This window comes from Phaseolus vulgaris, chromosome 3 (assembly GCF_051622355.1).
Source record: "Phaseolus vulgaris cultivar YP4 chromosome 3, ASM5162235v1, whole genome shotgun sequence".
Lineage (NCBI taxonomy): Eukaryota > Viridiplantae > Streptophyta > Magnoliopsida > Fabales > Fabaceae > Phaseolus > Phaseolus vulgaris.
This window is the reverse complement of record NC_143500.1, coordinates 53,031,214-53,053,439: the sequence shown is the minus strand read 5'-3', so window position 1 is coordinate 53,053,439 and position 22,226 is coordinate 53,031,214. Positions and strand designations below refer to the sequence as shown.

The following is a 22,226-nucleotide window of genomic DNA, read 5'->3' as shown; positions in this document are numbered from 1 at the left end:
GACCATGAGATTGAGGTTTGCACCCACTTATATACAATGAATTTTCCTCATCTCTAGTCGATGTGAGATCTCCAACAGAAGTAAAATCGTATTATCTTAGTAATAATTATTTTAATAAAATAATACCTTAAATAAAATTTAAAAAAAAAAAAAGAAAATCATCATAAAATGTGTGCACGTAAAAACAATAATTACAAAGCAAATTTGAATTGTAATGTAAAAAGAACACATTCATGCATTAAATTAATACACCATAAACTTAAAAAGAAGAAAAAGGAGAAGTGAAACTGATGTCAGCAACATGGGAAAAGTAGGTCTAAAGAACACACTTTTTTAAACAGAATGTTCATGAGTGTAAAACAATGTAATTAAGTAGGCAGCTTAAAATATGTTAAAGAAAAAAACAAGAAAGAGATGAAGTTGCTATCGTAGTTAAATTATTTACTCTCGCCATATCAAACAAGACATTTTATAATATATAAATAGATACAAATTTTATCTTATAAATTAATTTTATAAAATTAAATTATACTTAAAATTTATATTTTAATATGATTATTTCGATTCATAGTGATTATTGTTAAGCTTATGAGACCATCTGCTATCGAACCGTTATCTTACACATAAATTGATAATTCCAACATAAAAAAATGTGTTGAAAATTTCAAATCAATTAAAGATTAAAAAATTTATAGTATATAAGTAACTGTAATTTTTCACCTTATATTTGAAATAAGTTTAAGGATTTTTTTTAATATAAATAATAAAAATAATATAATATAATTTTCTTAGAAAACAATAATAAAAACATATTTTTATCCTTAAACTTATCTTTTTAAAATATGATATAATTAATACTTAATGTCAGGTAACAGTCACGTCATAGTGTATAACGACGTCTAAAAAAATGTCTGAATATTAGAAGCGGTGAAATTTTCATATTTAATCCAATTACCAATTAAGAAAATATATGGTGTCAACACTTATAAGGCACGTGTATAAAATTTGTGAGACTCAATTGCAAGAAAAGTAATCTGCATGTACTGATCCTTATCTTACTTTTAAGAGTAAGAGATAAAGTATTAATAAAACACTTAAATGCTGCATTTTTTGTGTTTTTTTTTTCAATTTAATTTAGAGTTTTGTCTTGATACTATACTTTCATAAATGAAACTTCAAAGTTAGCTAAAAGAATCGCATAAAAATTAAATATAATAATGCTTTTAAGTTTTTTTATTTGAATTACTAATTTATAAATTATACTACTATAGTATTGTATATTTGCAAAAAAAACTTGGCAATTACAATAGTCTCTTTACAATTTTATATTATTTTAATAAATTAAAAGAGTTGTTTGGTATACTTAAAACTTTTATTTATCTTTTCAAAAAATGGGTATTAAAAACTTTTGTCTATAGTTTCAATAGAAGATAACTTACTTTCATTTACCTTTCTCAGATTCTCCCTTTTATGCTTCGCTTGATGTGATGGGAATTGCAAGAGAAAAAGAAAGAACATAAAAAATAAACTGTTTAAATTGAGTGTAAAAGAATGATAATTAAGATAAATTTATTTCTTATTCAAAATTTATTAATACTTTTTAAATTATCTATTATTATTATTATTATAATAAAATAGTCCTAATCAATTACGTAATTAAAAATATATAAAAACACCTATTTTTTGCTTCATACATGTGTGAAGATTTGCATGAAGGGAATGAGAAGAAAGAAGATATATAATTCGATATGTGTATAAAACAGAAGAAAATTATAAGTAAGTACGTAATAAAAAGGATAAAAAAAGAGATACGGAAATATTAATTAATTGTATATAAGTATTATTGTGGAAAAGTATGTGAAATTATCCTCTGAGTAATTGAAGTTTGAGTAGCAGATTTTTGTGTGTTTGGCATTGTACAAACAGATATGCATTAAAAGCTTCAAAGTTTGACCATTATTTAATACAATAGTGAAACAATCAACCTTTGGTTTCCTTCTATTCAAACATATATGTTTTTTCATGTTGTGCTACGTTTCATTCAACGTAATAACATATGTTTCTTCTGCATGAACATATATAATGAATCATGTGTAATATTTTTTTACTGGTAAATGAAGATTTTTATTATATTGAAATTTAAGTAGAAAGGGTATTGAAACATAAACCACAAAAAACACAACTTAATAACGTTCACCCTGTTTCTCACGTCTTCCACTCCTTGTAGTTGTTGAACACGTAGATGTTGTAGGCTGTGTTTGGATTTAGGTTGTTTTTTCTGGTATAACGTGGAATCGCTTTTAAAAATGACGAGGTTAATCGTAGTCGGAAATTTGTTGGAATTGTGAGTTAGATTAGAAGGTGAAGTTTCCTTTATTGTGCTCATAGTTCCATTAGTTATAGATGATGAACACGTACGTAGGAACACCTCATCACCTATTTCGTTCATGCAGTTCAATTTGAAAGTCTAGAATCACTAGTTTGTGTATCAACAAACCACGGCACCGCAAGGAACATAAATCTCCCAATCATAAAACAAAACCCAAATACAACAAATTTCAGGAACAAAGGTGGAAGAGGATGGATTAGGTTATATGTTGGAGTCATATAGAAATAATTATTTATTTAACGGAGGAGTGATATACTATTATAAAGGCTTTTTTTTTAAGTAAATGTTAAGATTTGGTCTTGGATTTCGTCAAATGTATTTTTAACGAGTTTCTTAACTCGTGGTAGGTATATACTCAATTAATAGTTGTTAATAGGATGACAAAGTTGGTCTTTAAATTTTAAGTGGTTTTTTAGCTAGTTGTGGCAAGGTAGGCAGTTGAGATTTTCTTGAAATGTATGTCTCTTTTGCTTTGTAAGAAGGTTGAACCACTTCTAAACTTGATCACTTTTCTTATATCTTTCTTGCTGATAAAAAAAATATATTTCACATTAATACAAATAATAAATTTGAACTTAATGATACGTGATTAATGAAATAAATTATAATTGTTTCACAAAAATAATCTCAATCCGTGATTGATTCAATAGTTTTCAAGTCTTTTGAATCTATCTACTAATACAAGTAAAAATTGCACTTAACTCTAAAGAAAACTCACTTCTCCTCTAATTTTAAAAAATATATATATATATATATATATATATATAATTTTAATAAAATAAGTTCATATCTCCTATAATTTATATATATATTTTTAGTAAGTAACACTAAAGTATTTTATATGTTTAATAAAAATGATATTAAGACTAAAACAAATATCACTTAATAATTACAAACAATTTCATATTTATTTACAGATCATTCCATACAGATACAAATCCATAATTAAATTTAACATTATATATAAATATTATTTACAAATCTTTATTCGTTGTAAAATTCATTATTGCATACAGATATTACTCAAGGATTCTGGATTCGTATATAATGTTACTTCTCATTACATATGAATTATGATCGTAGATAATATAACCTAATAATTATAATCGTATATAATGCATTTAAGAATTATTTTGTAAGTAATACACATAACATTATACAGATTATTTTTTATGTAATTTTTTATATTATTTTTAATATTATTAATAATAGTTATTATAATATTATTATTAACAAAATATTTATAATGATAATATTATTGTATGAAGAATAACAATAATAACATTATAATAATTATAATAGTTATGACCATAATCAATAATAATAATCATTAAAAAATTATTTATTTAATGTAATGATTTTAGACTATATTTTTATTTATGAAACTTGAGTTGAATTCTCTCTAACAATAAATTGTCAATTACATAAAATATTGACCTAAAGTTTAAACAATATATTTTCCAGTTGTTTAGGTGAGCATGATCACAAAAAAGTGTTCAGAAATACCAAATTATAACTATAGAAATCAAAGAGAGTAAGTAGATATAGGTTTGGTTGAATATTCAGATTTTGATTAGGTATCCTACACATTAAGTCGTATTCAAAGTTAGATTGTTTTTATTTTTTAAATTTAGAGGATTAACGTCTATCCTCCTAGATTACAACACTACAATTAGAAGAACCATCCAAAAAAAATGCTAAGAAGAAAAACAAACCAATGCAAATTCAATAAACTTGTTTGGTCTAAAATCAATGATCGTGATGCGAAGAGAAATTTATGACCTTCTCATTAATATAATGTGATTATTTGAGTTCATGCATCTTTTCACTTCATTCTTTCTTTCTCCAATATTTTACAAGCTTCTATAACCTTGTCAAATATTTCACATTACCCTCTTACAAAAATTATTATGCTTTTTTTTTTTGTTTCTTCAAATATGTTAGAAAACTTATATCTCTTTGATGTCTCTATCATAAATGACATGAAATTTTGTAAAATATTACAAGCTTGTCACCTTATTTTATTTTACATGGACTATTAAATAATTTTAACAAAAAAATATTATAAAATTTCCTTTCTATAGTAATAATACTTTAATAATTATATATATATGTATAAATTCTCATTTTTATTTATATTAAATAGATATTTATTTTTATATTAATTATATTTTTAAAGTATTAATAAGATATAAGTAATTTTCATCTTACCCAATGTGAAAATATTAAATGGTTTTATACTTTTCTATATAACGCATTCAATAATATATATTAATATTTTTTAATTCATAAAATAATATTTAATTTATATAATAATTAATTATTTTTTATTTCTAATTTAGTTGATATTCAATAATTTGTTGTTGTGTTCTGGACTAACCATTAAAAAACAATTGGATTCAATTGAATATCTTATTTCACAAATTTAAAATTTTGTTTTAGGTATACAAATTTGTAAAATTTTGTTTTGACATAAACTCAATATCCAAACTATTTTTTACTAAATTTAATTGGGTTGGATTCAATTAAACTAAAAAAGATTCAATAAATTTTAAAGGTTAAATTAATATTATAAGCTGGTTAATTCAACACAGTGGATATGGATATACGAACTCTCTGCCCTAAAAAGTGAGAATGTGTTTTAGTGAGGAAAATTCCCTAAAGAAGATGGAACACAAATAATTGTTGAAAGAATAATATTAAAATGTGGTGATAGTATGACATAAATTGTTCCATGACTTTGATATAAAATTAGAGAGTTTTTATCCAAAAGTTTGCACCATCATTTTCACATAACCCAGCACCAGATGTTGTGATTGAATCTAGAATTTGTCATTATCCACTAATATGAAATAAACAAGAATTTTGAATTGGGTCACTTTCAAAAGGGTAACTAGTGAGACATGAGTTTGGTGAAAGGGGGATGCATATATCTTGCAAATCAAAACGAAAACGAAGTGTCTTATTTACTCTCTTTTCCATAACCAAAACTACACATGCCCACATTATAATGGCTTCATTAAAAACCTTGAATTCCAATCTCACATCCTTCTCAATACAAATATAGAAAAACACTTTTGTTTAGGACTTCCTCAAATCTTAGCCAAACACATGCATTTTTTTCAATGCAAACGCTGCAATTCACTTTTATATTTACCAAAATAACTCAACACGATCTCATCATAAAAAAAATATTTTTCATCCTTTCATTATAATATATAAATTAATTTTTATTTCTGGAAATCATTTGTTGTATGAAAATGTTTGGAATTAGTTATTTATGTATAAAATGATTGTTAATTTTTTTTTCAAAGACTGATAATTTTTTTTTCAAAATTTGTTTTTATTGTAAACTAATATTTATCGTAATTACTTCCAATGAGTTCATGAAATAAAACTTCAATTTGAACAAATTTCATATGTAGAAGAACTCATTGCATTCATTTTTATACTACAAACACTTCAACAATATAATATTTTGAATCAAAAAAAAAAAATCAATTTCGTGTTTATTAAAAAAAAAATATTTAACCTTAACAAATCATGTTTTCAACCCTTTTCTTTTAACTTATAAAAACAAGTGTTATTATTATTTTTTAGAAAATGATAATTTGACAACTCTTAAAGTTTTATATAACTCTTGACGACGTGATGAGTTTAAAAATAAATATATATAATAAAAAATAAATTTAAAATTAAATAATATAAAAAATATTAAAATAATAGTATTAAGAGTTATGACGTGATTATTGTGAATTATCAATTATTACCTATATTTTAAGAATTCGTGCTTTTATGATTTTTTTTAATCAAGAAGTGATATTTTTAAACATGTGCTTTTCTTTATTAAAAAAAAAAATAGTGGTTGATATCCCAAAATGAGGAAAAGTTCCATTCAAATCAAATCACCATGTGTTCATCTTATCACACTCTTTGCCACTTGGCTCATTCTTAGTGAAGAGTGCACCACACAACACAACATTGAAGTATCTGCTTTTAGATTGAGCCCCCCATGCAATCCACCTCAGCTTTCAACTTTGAAGCAATGCATGAAAAAAATGTAAGAATAAATTTTAAATTTTAAGATTATGAATTATAAGAATCAATTCAAATGTTTGGAAATTCAATTTTTAAAAAATAGAATTGTATTTGAAAAACAATCTTTTTAAAATTAAAAAAAAAACATTTTGAAACACACTGTTTCCTTAAAAACTAATTTTAGAACAATTATACTTAAAAGTAGGGCTTCTTTATAAACAAAAACAGAAATTATATTTATAAACACAACGTAGTTATAATAAAATCGTATTTTTAAGTACTTGTTGAATTTAATAATTTATAAAATATCGATTTTGGTAAACGAATAAGAATATTGTACACTACTTTTCTAAAACAAATCCTAAAATGATGACTTTAAAGTTCTGCATCTCTAATAACAGAAGCACAAGTGTCTCAATTATGTTCTTTAATATAGTTGAATTAATTGTAAGATGTTGAAAAAAAAAAGTTGTAGGTCATCCACGACACCTGTGCTTGTATGATTTTTTTTTTAGGTTAACATATACTAATTCAACTTATTCATACGTAGAAGAAGATTATTAAGTTATTTTTTACTAATTTTTGAATTTTATATATATATATATATATATACATTAAAATATGCTAAATTATATGAATATAGTTAAAAAAAGAGTTCATGTGAGTTAGATTTGTTGAAACCAATGGCATGTAGCAAAAACATGGAGGATAGTTTGTGGCCATAATAATGAATATTTCACTTACCATCTTTGAACGATATTTTGTGTGCATGCATATATGTTAGCGAATATGGACTGTTTCAAAGATTTAACTTTAGTTTTATTTGGAAACAAAATGAATCCAAAAATTTCTTTTTGTACGTCAATGAATTGAAGTTTCCAACTTTTTGAATGAAAAAAAAAGAACTAAAATCAAATGTGTGCGTGTATAAGGTTGAAACTGCACAATGTGGTAGCTTTTGACTTTAGGTGTTCACTTAAATCTCAAATGTCAAATCATTAAATCATTATCTAAAGTTATTTACATTGAATATATAAAATATAGGGTTTGATTACAACTAATTACATATATTTTATTTTCTAATCATGCCAATAAGGTTGTTTTTAATAAAGGGTAAGTTGATCTAGTTGAATTTTTTACGGTAATAAATAAAATAATGGTGTTGGGTTATAGTAAAAGAAAGATTGATTGATTTCTCTTATTTGAATTGGTGTTTGAAATCTTTATACTTTATAAGGTATTTGAGAAATTGATGTTAGGTGATTTATGTTTAAGGTTTTGACCAGGTTTGAAAGTTTTTGTGTGATTTAGCGTAGGTTTTTGACTTCCAGAGTTTTCTTGCAGGTTTGATTTGATATTTATGACATGTTTGATTTATTTATGCTTACTGGCAAAGATCCTATTCAGTTGTTGAAGAAGGGTGTATTGTGATATTTATTGTCTTATTTTATGAGAATGTGTCTCTTTTGTAGTGATAATGTAATTGTATTATGATGTGGTCATGCCTATATGAGTTTTGTCATATCTATATCACTTTGGTTGATATTTTGTAGAGTATGTTGGATCCCCATTTGGTTGGATGTTGAGAAGTTTGGTCTGAGTTTTTTTAAAGAATTGGAAACCCTCAAATGTTTATTTCATTTTATTTATTTTTTATTGATAAAAAAAAATAACATTCTCTCCTCGTACATATTTAAATTTAACGTTTTTTTATTTATTTGTAAATTCTATTATCTTGATGGCTTAGGTATAGTATTTATTTTTTTCTATGGTACATTTTTTTTTAATAGATATAAAAATTAAATTTGAAATGTAATAAACAAAGATTATATCAAATAATTGAAACTGAAATAGAAGGAAAATAAATAAATTACTTAGTTGAATAATAGATTTTTTCCTTTACGGCCACAACGATACTTTTTTATTTGCATACTCCCCACTAATGGTTATTTTTTATGTAATAAATTAATGTAAAATATCTTAAGTAAAGCTGACCAAACACGTATCATTTGAACTACTCAATCATTCATCCATAATATAATAGGAAATAAAAATTCAATGAAAAAAATTATTAAAGGAATTTTTGAAAAATAATTAATTACGTACTCTTTATGAAAATATACATACTAGATAAAAAACAAACCTAAATAAGATTTTAATTTATGTAAAATTAATGGATTTTGATTATGTTCTTTAAAAAGATTGTTCTTTGTTACTCAATCCCATAAATTTTTTATTTTTATTTTTTAATCCTTATAAAATAAGTGAATTTTTATTTTATTCACGATAAATTATTTGTCTTAAATTTTCACCCTGTTAAAATTTTAAATCATCATTTTTAATCTTTAATATTCATTTCAATGAAAACTCGATTCATTTCCTATGATATTTTTATACGTTATACATGTTTTTTTTGTATCATTCACTATCTAAGATGACACCCAAGAATCTATATGCATGAATAGTATATAAAATAAATAAATAAAAATAAAATATAGAAACATAAAATTAATAAAAACATTAGTTTTATTCAATCTTTAAATTACGTACTAAACTAATAATAAATAGTAAGACAATAAAGATAATAGTGGTGATAAGTGACTTTAAATAAGTAAAAAGAGAGAGAAGTTTTAAAAAAATATTCATATTAATTATATAAACTGGCTTATATAAAATTGTGTTTTTCTAATGCATTCATGCTTTTTAGATGGGTTGAAAGGTGAGAAAACTTGATTCGGGCCTTATTAACCTAAAATGCAAAATCTATCTTTTGGAATTATTAACAGCAAGCACGACGTGGCAAATAGAATCTGTGGGAAGTGTAGTCACCAATTTCGAGTAATGCAAATAGTAATCACGCACAAAACATTTCTAACCCATTGAACTCGTGACCCAAACTTATGATATAAGACTGTTTCTTCCTGCACCTCCATACCTTCTTCTCCCACCTGCATATATTTTCAAATTTCCAAAAATGCCCCTCTATACTATTCCGGATTACGTAATTTGGAATTCATTTTTTAAATTTGTAATTAGCTTCCGGATTACATAACCGAGAAGTCTTTTTTCATATGGATGATTAATTTCTGGATTACATAATCCGGAAGTTTTATTCAGCGTCCGGATTATGTAATCTGGAAGTCTTTTTTCAAATGAGTTTTCGAATTACATAATCCAGAAACTACTATAAGAGGGATAAAAATGTATTTTCAGTTTGTGTATGGAGGTGGCAGAAGAAGATATGGAGGTGCAGGAAAAAACAGTCATGATATAAATGCACATTTTGGACCCAACCCAATTACCCTATAGCCTTTTTAAGACACAAAAACTACATGAAGCAACTTTAAAGGCCCAAAAAAAAATATGATTTAAAGGTATTTTCGTCCTGTACCTCCATACTTTTTTACTGCACCCAATGATTATTTTAATTCCAAAAATATCTTTCTGTAAATAGTTTTAGTTTTTGGGGTTTTGTTGTTGGAGGTGAAAGTTAAAAGTGTTTGGGTGCAACAAACAAAATCCAACAATTCAATTCAGAAATCGGCCCAACAAGAGGCCCGATTCGTCTAGTGGGATGTCTTTTTATTTATTTATTTATTCTGGAAAATATTTCCTAAGCGTGATCTCATTGTAGCCAATTGAATGTAGTTTTTAAAATACGCCAGCTTTTAGCACAGTTTCTTGTTTCAATCATCTCAAATTATGATTCCTTGTGTTGATGGGAAAACCATACAATATCACTGAGTAATAATTACTCATTTTATTGAAGACAATATTCAAACAGCAAAATAATTAAACAAAAACAAAAAATATTAGAAAGATTCAATAGTCAAACAAAAAATAAAAACTTAATATAAGGAAAAATATCGATGTTTATGAAGTAATTAAAATTAAATTAAATTTTGTTGTTAGAGTATATTAAGTGTAAAATAAAGAAGAAAAATTATTAAAGAAATCTGAAAAATGATATAAATAGAATGTGGAGGTGGGATCCAAGGTGTTCCTATTCAGGGGAGTGATCACCTTGGAGAAAATGTGGACAAATGAGGTGTCTCTGTTTGCTGTCTAAATATTTTTATTCCTTTGTATTGGATAAGCCACTCACTGGACCTTCTTTTACATAATTAACAACTATTAATTAATAATAGATCAAAGAATTGGATTCCATTTTTGACCTTTTAATTCTGCATCTGCAACTTGGTTCCTGTGTCACTCAAAAAATGTGCTTCTTTCTTCTTTTCTATGATTTCCAAAGACAACTTCACCCCATTGGTTTATGCACTTTTGTAGTCTGATTTGGTTGGCTAGATTTCAATGTTGAGAAAGCTGAACCATTCACAGAACACACTGTGACTAGGACCAATATGGCTGAGCCTGCATAAGTCCCCTCTTTCACTACATAGCACTCACCATCCAACCATCCAACCCTATATGGCTGCTTTCTGTTCATGCTTGTGCCTGTAATCAATAAAATAGTGGCAAATCCAAAGCTCAACCTGCCAAATATCACCATTTGCCCTCACAATTTCAACTTCAAAGCCAAGAAACCATAATCTCAATGCTAACCTTTTTTCAATACCACAACTCTTTTCTGTTCTCCAACAAGGATAAATCACAAACCAATTGTGTATTATTTTCACTATGTGTTACCAGTGATAACAGGTTAAATATTATTTAAGAAGTGAACTTTAAAACCTATCTCAAGATTTATAAAATAAGGTTTATGGTCACTTGTATACTATGAAAATTTAACACTTATCCTTATAATAAATTCATCAGTTTCATATTCTCAATATCTAATTGGTGATTGTGAAGTAACAGCTTAACAAAATATGTGCAAAAGATTGATAACCTACCAAGATATCAAAACCAGAACCTTTGCAAAAGCAGGGATCTTGTACTGGGATTTACTTTTTCTTCTGCAAGAACAATACTTCAATAATATAGAATTCCCAATGATCTGGGCAAGAAAGACACTGACCAAAGCTGCAATTCCCAGTCCAAAGGCCTTGCTTGTTGGCAAATAACATAGCTTCCCAGTCCACCTGAGATCCTCCTCCTGCAAAACAAACTACCCTTTTCAAAAGTCTTAACTAGCAGGACTAAAACTTGGAGCAATCAATAGAGTAGTAAGCATTTCCACCTTATTCCTCTTTATCTCAGCTGCAACACAAAAGATAAAGGAAAATAAGCCAAGGGAGAGGGAAATGATGATGAAAAAGAGCTGTGTGAATTTGAACCTAGAAGGGTTTTCCATGGTAGGGTGGTTGTTCATATGAATACACATGAGAAGAGAATAGACAGTAATTAATGAATAAGTTTTGGAACCTTCTCAAGGAACAGAAAGATGAGATGTTTTTCTTGAGTTCCTTGCATAGTGATGTTTGAGAGTTCTTAACAAGTCTACCATTGGTTTGAAGGAGACATCAGTGCTTGTTGAATGTGGAGTGGTTTTGGAGAATTCTTGTTTGCACAAACTATTATGGTACACATATATTCATAGTATGTATGCATATGAATCAAAGAGACAAGAAAGTTGGGTAGTGATTAAGGAATCAAACTTTGTCGTTTGAATTGTGGATAATAAGGAGAATTAAAATGTGAATGGTTCATAGTTGGTGTAGTTGTGTTAGAATGGTCAACTTTGGATAACCATGAAGATGACAGAGGAATTGCATTTCCATTGGTTTTGCTCTTCTTCCACTCTCTTTCCTTTTCGGTGCGTTGACAGGGGTAGACTCAATGGGTGGGATCTGAATTCGACCACCAAGACTACTAAAAACATGCATTAAGGGGTGGACTTTAATGAGTTATCGATTATATCAAAATCATTAAATAAAAACAATTTATAAACAAATAATAATTAATTATTATAATAATTAAATTATATATTATTTTATAAATTAAAAAATTATTAATATATAAATTAGATTCTAAATTTATAAATACTTTTAAATTATATTTAATTAAATGAAAATTTTAGAATTTAAAGTAATTGATAACTAAAATGTTGATAGTTAAAATCTTATGAATTAAGATCCTGTAGTTATTTTAGATATTAATATTTTTTTTAAGTCTTTGATATAATATCTAATTTAGGTAATATAGTGATTAATTATTATTTTTAAATTAATTTTTAACAGTTTGTTTTAATCCTCTAATATTTTTTAAATATGATTTTTGTAAATAGTTGTTCTAAACGAGGGTTCAATTCTTTTATCTAATTTGGATTTCTTAATAGTTCACATTGTTTGATCAATCTCTTGGATGAATGATCTAATAGGTAAAATAAAAACATCTCATAAGTAGACGCATGAATACAAGTGGAGTATTAAATCCATAAGTAGACATATCTTTTACTCGTCGAATTTGATTAACACATGATTAATTTAGTGTAATCCTGAGTGAGAATTAAAAGATGATAATATTAGATAACTTGTGAATAATTTATTGGTGGAATAACTTGGAAGTCATTTGTTTCTTATTTATCTTACAACGTCTATTATATTTTCGTACTTAACAATCATAAACTTCTCTTTACTTATCGTTATTGCTATTTTTTATTGTTTGTATATATGTTTTGAACACAAGTTTATTGGATTCGTTGGAAGATGATTTAGAGTTGTACCTGAATGGATATTGGAGGGCTGAGTAATGTTGATCCACGTCGATACACGATACTTTTTCACTCTTGGTTATTCTGTTCTTCAAGTCTCTCTTCCTCTTCACGTGCTTTGGCCGGTCGGCGGGGGTACCTGCGATTACACTCCGACGCTCAAGTCAGCAGTGGTGCTTAGTGAGAATTCTCTTATCATATGAAAAAACGTACCTTTTCCCCCTTTTAGAAGTCCCTTTAGTAGGTTGACTTGGGCCTTGGCCATCTGGCCCAAGCAACTGACGGCTAGAGACATGCTTAGTGGTCTCTGGGTCGTGCTTAGTGGTTTCCTGGAATCTAGGGAGTGTTCTAAGGAACGTGCTTGACTTATTCGACGGAAGTTATAACCGCTCGTTCCACGTGTAACCACGTTCTTTATTTGATTAAGTTATTCAATGGAAACATTTCGATCGTCCGGGTGCCAACCGGTACAAGAGTCATCCATGTAATTAGTTTCTTTTTATTTGATTAATATTTTTTCTCTACCCTTAATAATCACATATTAAAAAATGTCTCTCTTCCTCAATTTATCACTTTATTCGTTTTGGCTCATCATCTTCACCATCTCCACATACTATAATTTTTTTCCATTTGTGTTTAAGATTAAACATACTAAAATTTAAAACTTTTGATTTTTTTTTCAATTCAGAGAATGATTCCGTTTAGTACATTGATGAAGTCTCATACATTTTGTTATTGCTTTCATTAAGCAGAAATAAACATTGGGATTTTCTATAGAACAAACATTGCTGGTTACATTTATGAGCCAGTTTAGATGAACACATGTTAGAAGAATCAAAATAAACTGAGTTTTTCTCAAAATTAAAATCAACTTAAGCACTTTAGCTTTTGAAAAAGATAAATAAAATAACTTAGAAAAGCTACTTGCATAAGAAGATTTTAATTTATGAGAGAAATCCAATTCATTTTACATCTAAGTGCATGTAGAAGCTTATATACATGATAACACATAAGTAAAAGTATATCCACTGCTTCTAGCATGCTACTCTTTTTTATTGAATTTTGAACATCACCAGCTAGAGTTTTCTGCTTCTCTTTTCTCTTCTCTTCACTTTCTCTTCCTTCTAAGAACTTCAGCAACATACTGTGCTGTGCAGTAAGCTATAGCCTGAACAGTGACCATTGGATTCACACCCAAAGCTGTGGGAAAGACACTTGTGTCTGCCAAATAAAGGCCCTCCACTTCCCATGTCTCTCCCATTTGGTTCACAACTGAGTCACTTGGATTAGTGCCCATCTTACAACTTCCCATCTGATGTGCTGAACACAATGGTGTTGTAAGGTCTGTTAAAGACATTGAACTTTCTTCTTTTACAAATTTCTCAAACTCATGATAGCTCACCTGCTTAACATTTATGCTCCTTCCCTTGTTATTGTGTGTCCCAATTTCTTCAGCTCCAGCTGCTGCAAGAATTCTCAGCACCTTCTCAATTCCTGTCTCTAAATTCTCTTTGTCCACATCTTTCAACTCATAACTTATAAGAGATGGTGAATTCACTGTTCCTGATCCTTGGTCCCTTGCCAGTGCAAATACATGAGCTGTTCTAGAAAACTTGTGCATTCGATCTTTCATATCTTGGCCAGAAGTCCAAGGCATTAGAATTGAGAACATACCAGGATGCAATGAAGGTGTTTGGATCACTGCACCATATCCTGTTGTGTCAAACTGTGCAACAACTGTGGACATTGCTGTCATAATCCCTCCTTCATAGCTCTTCTTATGTTTCTCTGGCCACATCTTAGGTGAAGATGAATCAGGGAAGTAGCCCCAAGCCATTGCCACAGGATGAAGGTGCAAGTTCTTTCCTATGTTCTGATTCTTCAATCCACTTTTCTTAAGTAATGCTGGAGTGCTGAGTGCTCCACATGCTACAATTGTGACCTTGGACTCCACTACACAAATGTCCTTCTTTCCCTTGTATTCAATTACAAAAGCCACTCCGCGAGCTATTTTTCTCTCAGTACCTTTCTTTTTCTTGTGCAAGACTTGTATGGCCTCACAACTTGGAATGATTGCTCCATTACCTGATTTCACCAAGTCCACTAGCCATGTTTCTGAGGTACTCTTCTTGTTTCCATCCTTACACCCCATGCAGCACCAACCACAGTAGTGATCCGATGAAGCATTCCTTGGAATGTTGCACACATGATATCCCATTTCTAGACACCCTCTTCTCAGGACTTCATTGTTGAACCCTTCCTCTTCAACCTCAGATTGGACTCCCATTTTGCCACACACAGCATCCATGGCTTCTCTGTACAACTTACTTTCAAACAGTTCGAGCTCATGAAGATCACACCACTCCTTGCATACATGTTGAGGAGTTTTAATGCTGGCTGACCAGTTCACTGCAGAGCCACCACCAACTGTGGATCCTGCTAGTATTAGGACAGACATATCCTTTGTTGCAACCAAACCATTGGAGAGGTACATTTGATCCATGCTTGGTCCTTCAAGAAGGGAAAGTTTGTTCCTAGCACAATAGCTTCCTTTCTCCAAGACCAACACTTTATAACCAGCATTTGCTAGAACCCCAGCTGCTACCCCACCACCAGAGCCAGAACCAACAACCACTGCATCACATTGGATAACTAAAGAAGGTGATGACAGGTTGGAAGCTTCATGCTTTTTAGATATGGTAGAGACAGAGAATCCAAATCGTCTTAGAGAATTTTTAATCATGTCTCGTGGATAGTTTAAATGGACAAGGCCTTTGTGAAGAGGGCCTCTGAATTCTTCTTCATCATCATCATCATCTTTTTTTTGGTGTTCTTCTTCCTTGGATGTTCTATGTAAGAAATTGTTCTTCAACTGTGCTTTGAACTCTGGATCAGGTCCACAATAGCCAATTGCCTTCCATGATGGGTTTTCTTCTGCTTCATCAACCTGAAAATGGAATACCTATCATTACTTTATATAACCATCACAAAATGCTTTTTAATTCCACACCAAAACCAAAAATATTAAGAAGTAACAAGCAATCCTTATTTATAGATAAACTCCAAATAACTTTATATTTAGAAATGGATTTTAAGTATAAATCAACATCATAATCTCCTAATTTAGATGTGGGATAAAAAAACATATGATATTGAACACATAATATTATGGATCGTAATTATATTATATTTAAATGAAATATTCCAAAAACATGAGATAAAATAAAACCTTTTATTATAAGTTGATTTGTTAAAATTCTCTGATATTAATTTCTCTATGATAAATTTTTTAAGATGTTCATAAAATAGTTTTAATTTATGAAAAAAATATTTATTTACTTTTATTCTAAAAGTATTTATAGAAAAATTTATCTAGAGATATCAGTACATCATTCTTGGGCTAAACAGTCGAGACAAGATTGGCCCAAATTTTGTCAAAAGCCTACACAATATCTTTAAAATTGGGCCAACTAATTTCCGCAGTCTAACAGAACTCTTTTTGGTACCCTAAGGCCTACAGAGTAGTTGAGGATAGAAGTGCTACCCACTCCAGCCCAATACCACTGTGAAGAGGTGAGTTGTTTGGATCTGCACAAATTCTTTCTGCACCTCCACAGTTTCATATCTCACCCCCATATTTTCAAAAATATCAAAATTGACATTCTGAATTTTTACAATTTGAAATGTAAATTTTGTATTTCAAATTTTACAATCCATACAAAATTTTATATTCTAAATTATAAAATTCAAAATAAAAAATGTATTATTAATTGTAGAGTTAAAAGGTATTTTCGAATTTTATAATTACCATTTATATTCTGAGTTATAGAGTTTGAAAGGTATTTTCAAATTTAAAAATATCCTCTGAATTTTATAATTTGAAAAGAATAAATTATACTTTTCAAAAATATAAAAATACATGAAGAAAAGTCCTACGGTCTTTGGAAATGTGATGCACATAATTACGATCAAACAAACCCAAGCCTCCAGGAGTCAATACCCACAAATAATATAAAAATTTGGGTGATTGGAAAAAGAAAAAATAAATTATAATAAAATATGTTTTGTAGAAAAATAAATAAATAATGAAATGAAAAGTATCAATGTACCCTCATCCTATTCCCACTTTATTTTTATTTTACCAATCCACCAATATTATATTTACTCTTCATATTTTCACTCTCTTATTTCCACCCGACTACATAAGAAAAATAAAATTATTAGTACCCGCTAGTAGTGATCCCAATCAAAGTTCAGGACAATTTGTGACAAATATTTTTTAAGGATTATGTTTTATTTTTAACATTTAAAATTCTTAAATATAAAGTAGTTTTTGACAACCTTACATTAAATAGAATACTGTTGAAAATAAATTATTTTTTAAAAATAAAATAATTTTAAAATTACATTTGTAAACTTGTAAACTGATATCTTTTAATAATTTTTTTTATAAATATGTTAAGGTGGAAGGAAACTCATTTTTTTCGTATAACTATAAAAAAAATAATTAAATAAAAACTAATTTTAGAGACCAAAACAATTAGTCACTATATTAATAAAATTAGAGATTATTTTATAAATTAAAAAATTAGTAGTATCTAAAATAGTTTATATTATTAATAAAAATTTATAAAATACTTTCTAAATTGATATTTAATTATTAACGCTATTAAGGTTTTAGCTACTAACAACTTATGTTTTAAATTAGTCTCTATTAATCTTTTAGAGACTAATTAAAAATCTAAAATATTAGTAGCTAAATTTTTTGTAAATAATTTAGATACCAATTTAAAAACTATTTTATGATATTTTATTAATAATAGAAATCACATTAAATATTAATAATTTTTTAATCTCTAAATTAATATCTAATTTAATCATACAGTGACTAATTAGTTTTATCTTTAAATTTAATTACTATTTAATTATTTTCTAAAAGTAACCTAAAGTATAAATTCTAAACAGTAATCGTACATTGTCACAACTACAATAGCAAATAAATAAAAGAAATCATATGTGTATCTAAAGATTGAACACTTGGCCAGGTTCTTCTCCACTAGGGTGAAGAAAACTCGAAAACTAAAAAAAATAAAATAAAATAGTAATGTGTGGAGAGTGTAGGGAGTGGGATAGTGTACTGAAATAGTGATTTGAGTTTGTCCTATCAGCTATATTTGGTAGCTTTCATGGGGAAAGAGAGGTGAATGATCTTTTGTAATGTTATTCTCTGTTGAGCTGCCATAATTTACTACTCTTTTTGTGGGACACTTGGTATTTACCTTCAGGAATGATACTAACACAACTTGTAGTTTAAACACTGTGAGGATTTATTTGATTTGAACAAGGAATCATTAAAGTATCTGCAATCTCAATTTAAAGCACAGTACCTGAAAATTGAAGGAGGCACTCATGAAGGACTATTGCTAGGACCCTTATTCCCTACCTAAGGTACAGTTGTAGTGAATGTCCGAGCTGTATAAGTCACCACTTGGATATATGCACATGTTCATCAAATGCACTGTATACCCTACACTCATCACTTCACTTCCATGCATACTATTGGTTCGTATCAGCTATACGAATGTTTTTCACCGATCATTGGGACATTAAAGTAGATTTTTTGTGCAAATACTTGCACACCAACTTCCTCAAATGGTGATAATTTGAAAAGTTCTTGCATGGAGACAATTCTTTGAAGATTGTAATGTTTGATCTTATACTATTATGAAGAAACTGGCTTGGGCTGCAACTATGATCATATACAAAGAAACAGTTTTACTGCATTTCTGTGTTTTCAGTGTTAGTAAAACCCTTTCTCTCTCATTTAGCATACCAAGAATCATAAGAATATGTTCCCTATAATTATTGTTGTATTTGAATATCTTCTCAAAAGTGTGGGGTGACAGAAGTAGTTGCTGTCATACGTTTTTATTGTGTTGTGCATGTATCATGAAGACATTTCACACTCTTGTGAATAGCAATTATAGATAGAAACAAAGAATAAATAAAAAATAAGAAGATTTTTAAAAAATAGATCGATATGAAAATTTGGTTATGAGTATCATTTAAGCTATGTTTAAAGTGTTTTTCTTACTTTAATTGATGTTTAAAACCATAAATATATATGAGGTCTATAAAAAATATAAAGGTTAGGAATAACAGATTTGCTTAATGTAGAAAATATTATAGATTTAAAATTGTTTATAATTCTTATACAAGTTAGAGATTATTTATTTCTTTTGTATAAAAGTTGAGGAATTTCTAAAATATTTTTATTATATATATAATAAAAAAAATCATTTAAGACATTAAAGTTCCTCCATTATTTCTTTTTCTTGGGTGTGCAAGTCAACACGTCAAAATATCCAGACCATTTAATACTTTTAATTACTCTTTTATATAATAAATCTACTTTGAATATATCTATTTCTAATTTTCTTTTCTTAACTATTATTAATTGCGACTTCCAATAATGGACATGCATTAATGTATATTTATGTATCTATACAGAAATTGTCTTACATACCTTTATCTCCCACGTTGACTTAGAAAAAAAAGAAAAAAATCTTTACCAAAACAAAAGAACAGTATTTTTAGTTAGAACAGTGTTTCGATTTAATCAAATGAACCATGTAGAAAACGTATCTGATGTGATTCCTATTTTTTATAAATAAAACATTAAAAGGAGATAAAAAAGATTTAGAGAAAAATACAAATTGGTATAAACATTATAAGTTACAAAATGGTGAGAATGTTATAACAGTGAGTTTATTAATTTCCTCAGTTCCTCTTTTCGAGTTCAACTGTGAATGTGAGATTTTTTTGTTTTGTTTTTTACTTAAGAAAAGGACACAATAATTCACCCACTTGCTTCATTTTTTTCTTTCCCCTGTCCTTTTCTATCATATATTTGTAGACAAAACATTAATTATTCTCTTAATTCACATTATTTATTACCTTACCAGAAAGATCACATGTAAACTCCGAACAATAATGGAATGTATAATCTTTCATGTTATTATTCCAAATTTATAAATTAACTCCTACGTTAATGATAGGAGTTAATAAGAGTTATTGTCAGGTATTTATGTATAAGGGTTGGACCACTCTTGAAGTGGTTCCTATTTACTTATTTATTTTATTGCTGATAAAAAAGAAAACTCCTACGTTAATGATAGTTAAAGGTACATTAATGATAATTAAAGGTAATATTATAGTTAAGAAAAGTATGTAGTATATTCATCACTTCAAAGACTTTTGTAAAAAAGATTTATTGATTTTCACAAACTATATAAACTAATCACATCAAAGAAAGAGAGAAAAATAACATATTTTAAGAAATACCAGGACTTAAATTCACTTTGTTACGTATATTTATGTAATTTTAGTTCTTATAAAGCTCAAATTACATAGTTGTGAGTCCATTCTTAATGTTCATTCAATTATTATCATACTACCAAAACACATATTCATAAGTGAGAATAATATTAATTACTTTTTCACATAAGATACTAATAATAAGTTTTAACACATTATTCATATATATTAATTTTTTTTTAAATAATTAATTATTATATTGACTAAATAGATATTATTTTATAGATTAAAAAAATTATTGATATCTAAATTATTAATATTAATAAATAATTTCTAAATTAATATTTAATTAGATACCAACTTTGCACTTTAAATAATTGATAACTAATATCAATTTAGAAATTATTTATCAATAATAATTTAAATACTCATATTTTTTTAGTATATAAAATAATATATAATTTAGTTAATGTTCTGGTACGATCATAGTCCTACCTAACTTAGGAGTCGATGTCAAAGACATTTTATATACTTCTTATCCTTAAACTTGTTTAGACGTGATAAAATCATGACGGAACACCAATCTCCAAATCAGACTATAAGTATTAATATTTATATTAATAATTAGGTGATACGAATCAAAATTGTTTAATTTAAAAAATAAAAAGTATAATTAGAAGTTTAGAATCTAAGGCAAGATCCTAAGAAAGAATTTTAGAGATAGAAAGATGGTAGGAAGAAGCATTAAATGTTGTGGGTTGGTAGAGTGAGGAGATAAATTACCTGAGTGAAGAAGGTAAGGAGAGTGAGAAGCTTTATAGTTCTGAAAAACATCCTAAGGGGACGAAGGTAACTCAGAGACCAAGACTGCATAACCCTTTGGCGTTTTAGCAGAGACATTTCAGGGTAGCTATGGAAGAAGGGAAACCTTGATGACACACTCGCCATCCCACACAGTATCAACGTCCCAAACCATGTTGACAGCAGCCACAGTGTCAGCAGCAACAGCCATGTACTTGGGTGCTTCACTTTCTCACTTATCAATTTCCCAAGCTTCAACAATAACACAAAATTACCATCAACGAAATTCACGCAGATCAAAAGAAGAAAAAGAGAAAGACAGAATGTTGAAAGGTTAATTAAAGGTGGCTACATGTTGAGGTGTTCCAGCCATGGAAGCTGAAGTCTTGTAGAAGTTGGCGACAGATTCATCATCGGAGGAACGAACAACGTTGTTGTCGATGGAAGGTATGATGGTGTCGCAGAGAGCAACTAGGGACTTCATCTGCCTAGGAGAGAGAGAGTTTGTGAGAGGTTTTTGGTGTTTGTCTCTCTCCTCATCACCAACATCGGCATCACCATGAGCATGTAGAAGAGTGGGAGTACCAAGGTGAAGCACAGTGTGAACTTTTGCCTCGTTCACACTCAACCCAAACCCCATTCTGAAACTAGCACTTCTGCTATGGCTCTCCCCATTGTTTTCCATATTTGTTGTGTTCATCCTTTTTCTTTCTTCATGCCAACTGCTATATATACAAACACTGTGCAAGGCCTCTGCTCTGGCTATGACTTCATGCAATAAATACAACCTCACACCAAATTCCAAATAAAATAAAATGAGGGTTATCACAATTTCACACTTTTATTTTTTTTTATTCTCAAATTATAACTTTATAAATTATTATTTTATTATAATATTTTCACTATTAGAAAATTATTAATTAAAAATTAATTTTAGAGAAAAAAAATTAATAATTTTAATATTAATTAAATTATATACTATTTTAAGATTAAAAAATATTTATTTTTAAATTAGTTTCTATTAATAAATATTTTATAAATTGTTAGTTATCTAAGTTTTAATTA

At 28.1% G+C, this 22,226-nt stretch overlaps 2 protein-coding genes across 3 annotated transcripts; both read right to left on the bottom strand.

The window, feature by feature from the left end:
• Positions 1-10,371: 10,371 nt before the first annotated feature.
• On the bottom strand, positions 10,372-12,178 carry LOC137808606 (protein MODIFYING WALL LIGNIN-1). Of its 2 annotated transcripts, none has more exons than XM_068609797.2 (3): positions 11,571-12,178; positions 11,284-11,486; positions 10,372-10,923 (listed from the first exon to the last, which is right to left on the bottom strand). In XM_068609797.2, the coding sequence occupies exons 1-3, from the start codon at positions 11,712-11,714 to the stop codon at positions 10,689-10,691; spliced, it is 582 nt and encodes a 193-aa protein (XP_068465898.2). In that variant the 5' UTR covers positions 11,715-12,178; the 3' UTR covers positions 10,372-10,688. The 2 variants fall into 2 exon arrangements, with proteins under 2 accessions (XP_068465898.2, XP_068465899.2); XM_068609798.2 differs by having other exon boundaries at positions 11,756-12,176.
• A 1,751-nt stretch (positions 12,179-13,929) lies between these two features.
• LOC137808605 (long-chain-alcohol oxidase FAO4A) lies at positions 13,930-22,024 on the bottom strand. The gene is made up of 3 exons (XM_068609795.2): positions 21,514-22,024; positions 21,144-21,413; positions 13,930-15,990 (listed from the first exon to the last, which is right to left on the bottom strand). Exons 1-3 carry the CDS (start codon positions 21,859-21,861, stop codon positions 14,152-14,154), a joined length of 2,457 nt encoding a protein of 818 aa, XP_068465896.2. The 5' UTR covers positions 21,862-22,024; the 3' UTR covers positions 13,930-14,151.
• Positions 22,025-22,226: the final 202 nt, after the last annotated feature.

Coding starts and splice junctions, on each gene's coding strand:
- LOC137808606 (XM_068609797.2), bottom strand. CDS start 11,714: ATGTGTATTCATATGAACAACCACCCTACCATGGAAAACCCTTCTAGG. Junction 11,487..11,570: donor CTGAGATAAAGAGGAATAAG/GTGGAAATGCTT, acceptor TTTGTTTTGCAG/GAGGAGGATCTCAGGTGGAC. Junction 10,924..11,283: donor GTTCTGGTTTTGATATCTTG/GTAGGTTATCAA, acceptor GATATTTGGCAG/GTTGAGCTTTGGATTTGCCA.
- LOC137808605 (XM_068609795.2), bottom strand. CDS start 21,861: ATGAACACAACAAATATGGAAAACAATGGGGAGAGCCATAGCAGAAGT. Junction 21,414..21,513: donor TGGCTGGAACACCTCAACAT/GTAGCCACCTTT, acceptor TTATTGTTGAAG/CTTGGGAAATTGATAAGTGA. Junction 15,991..21,143: donor TCCTTACCTTCTTCACTCAG/GTAATTTATCTC, acceptor TTCCATTTTCAG/GTTGATGAAGCAGAAGAAAA.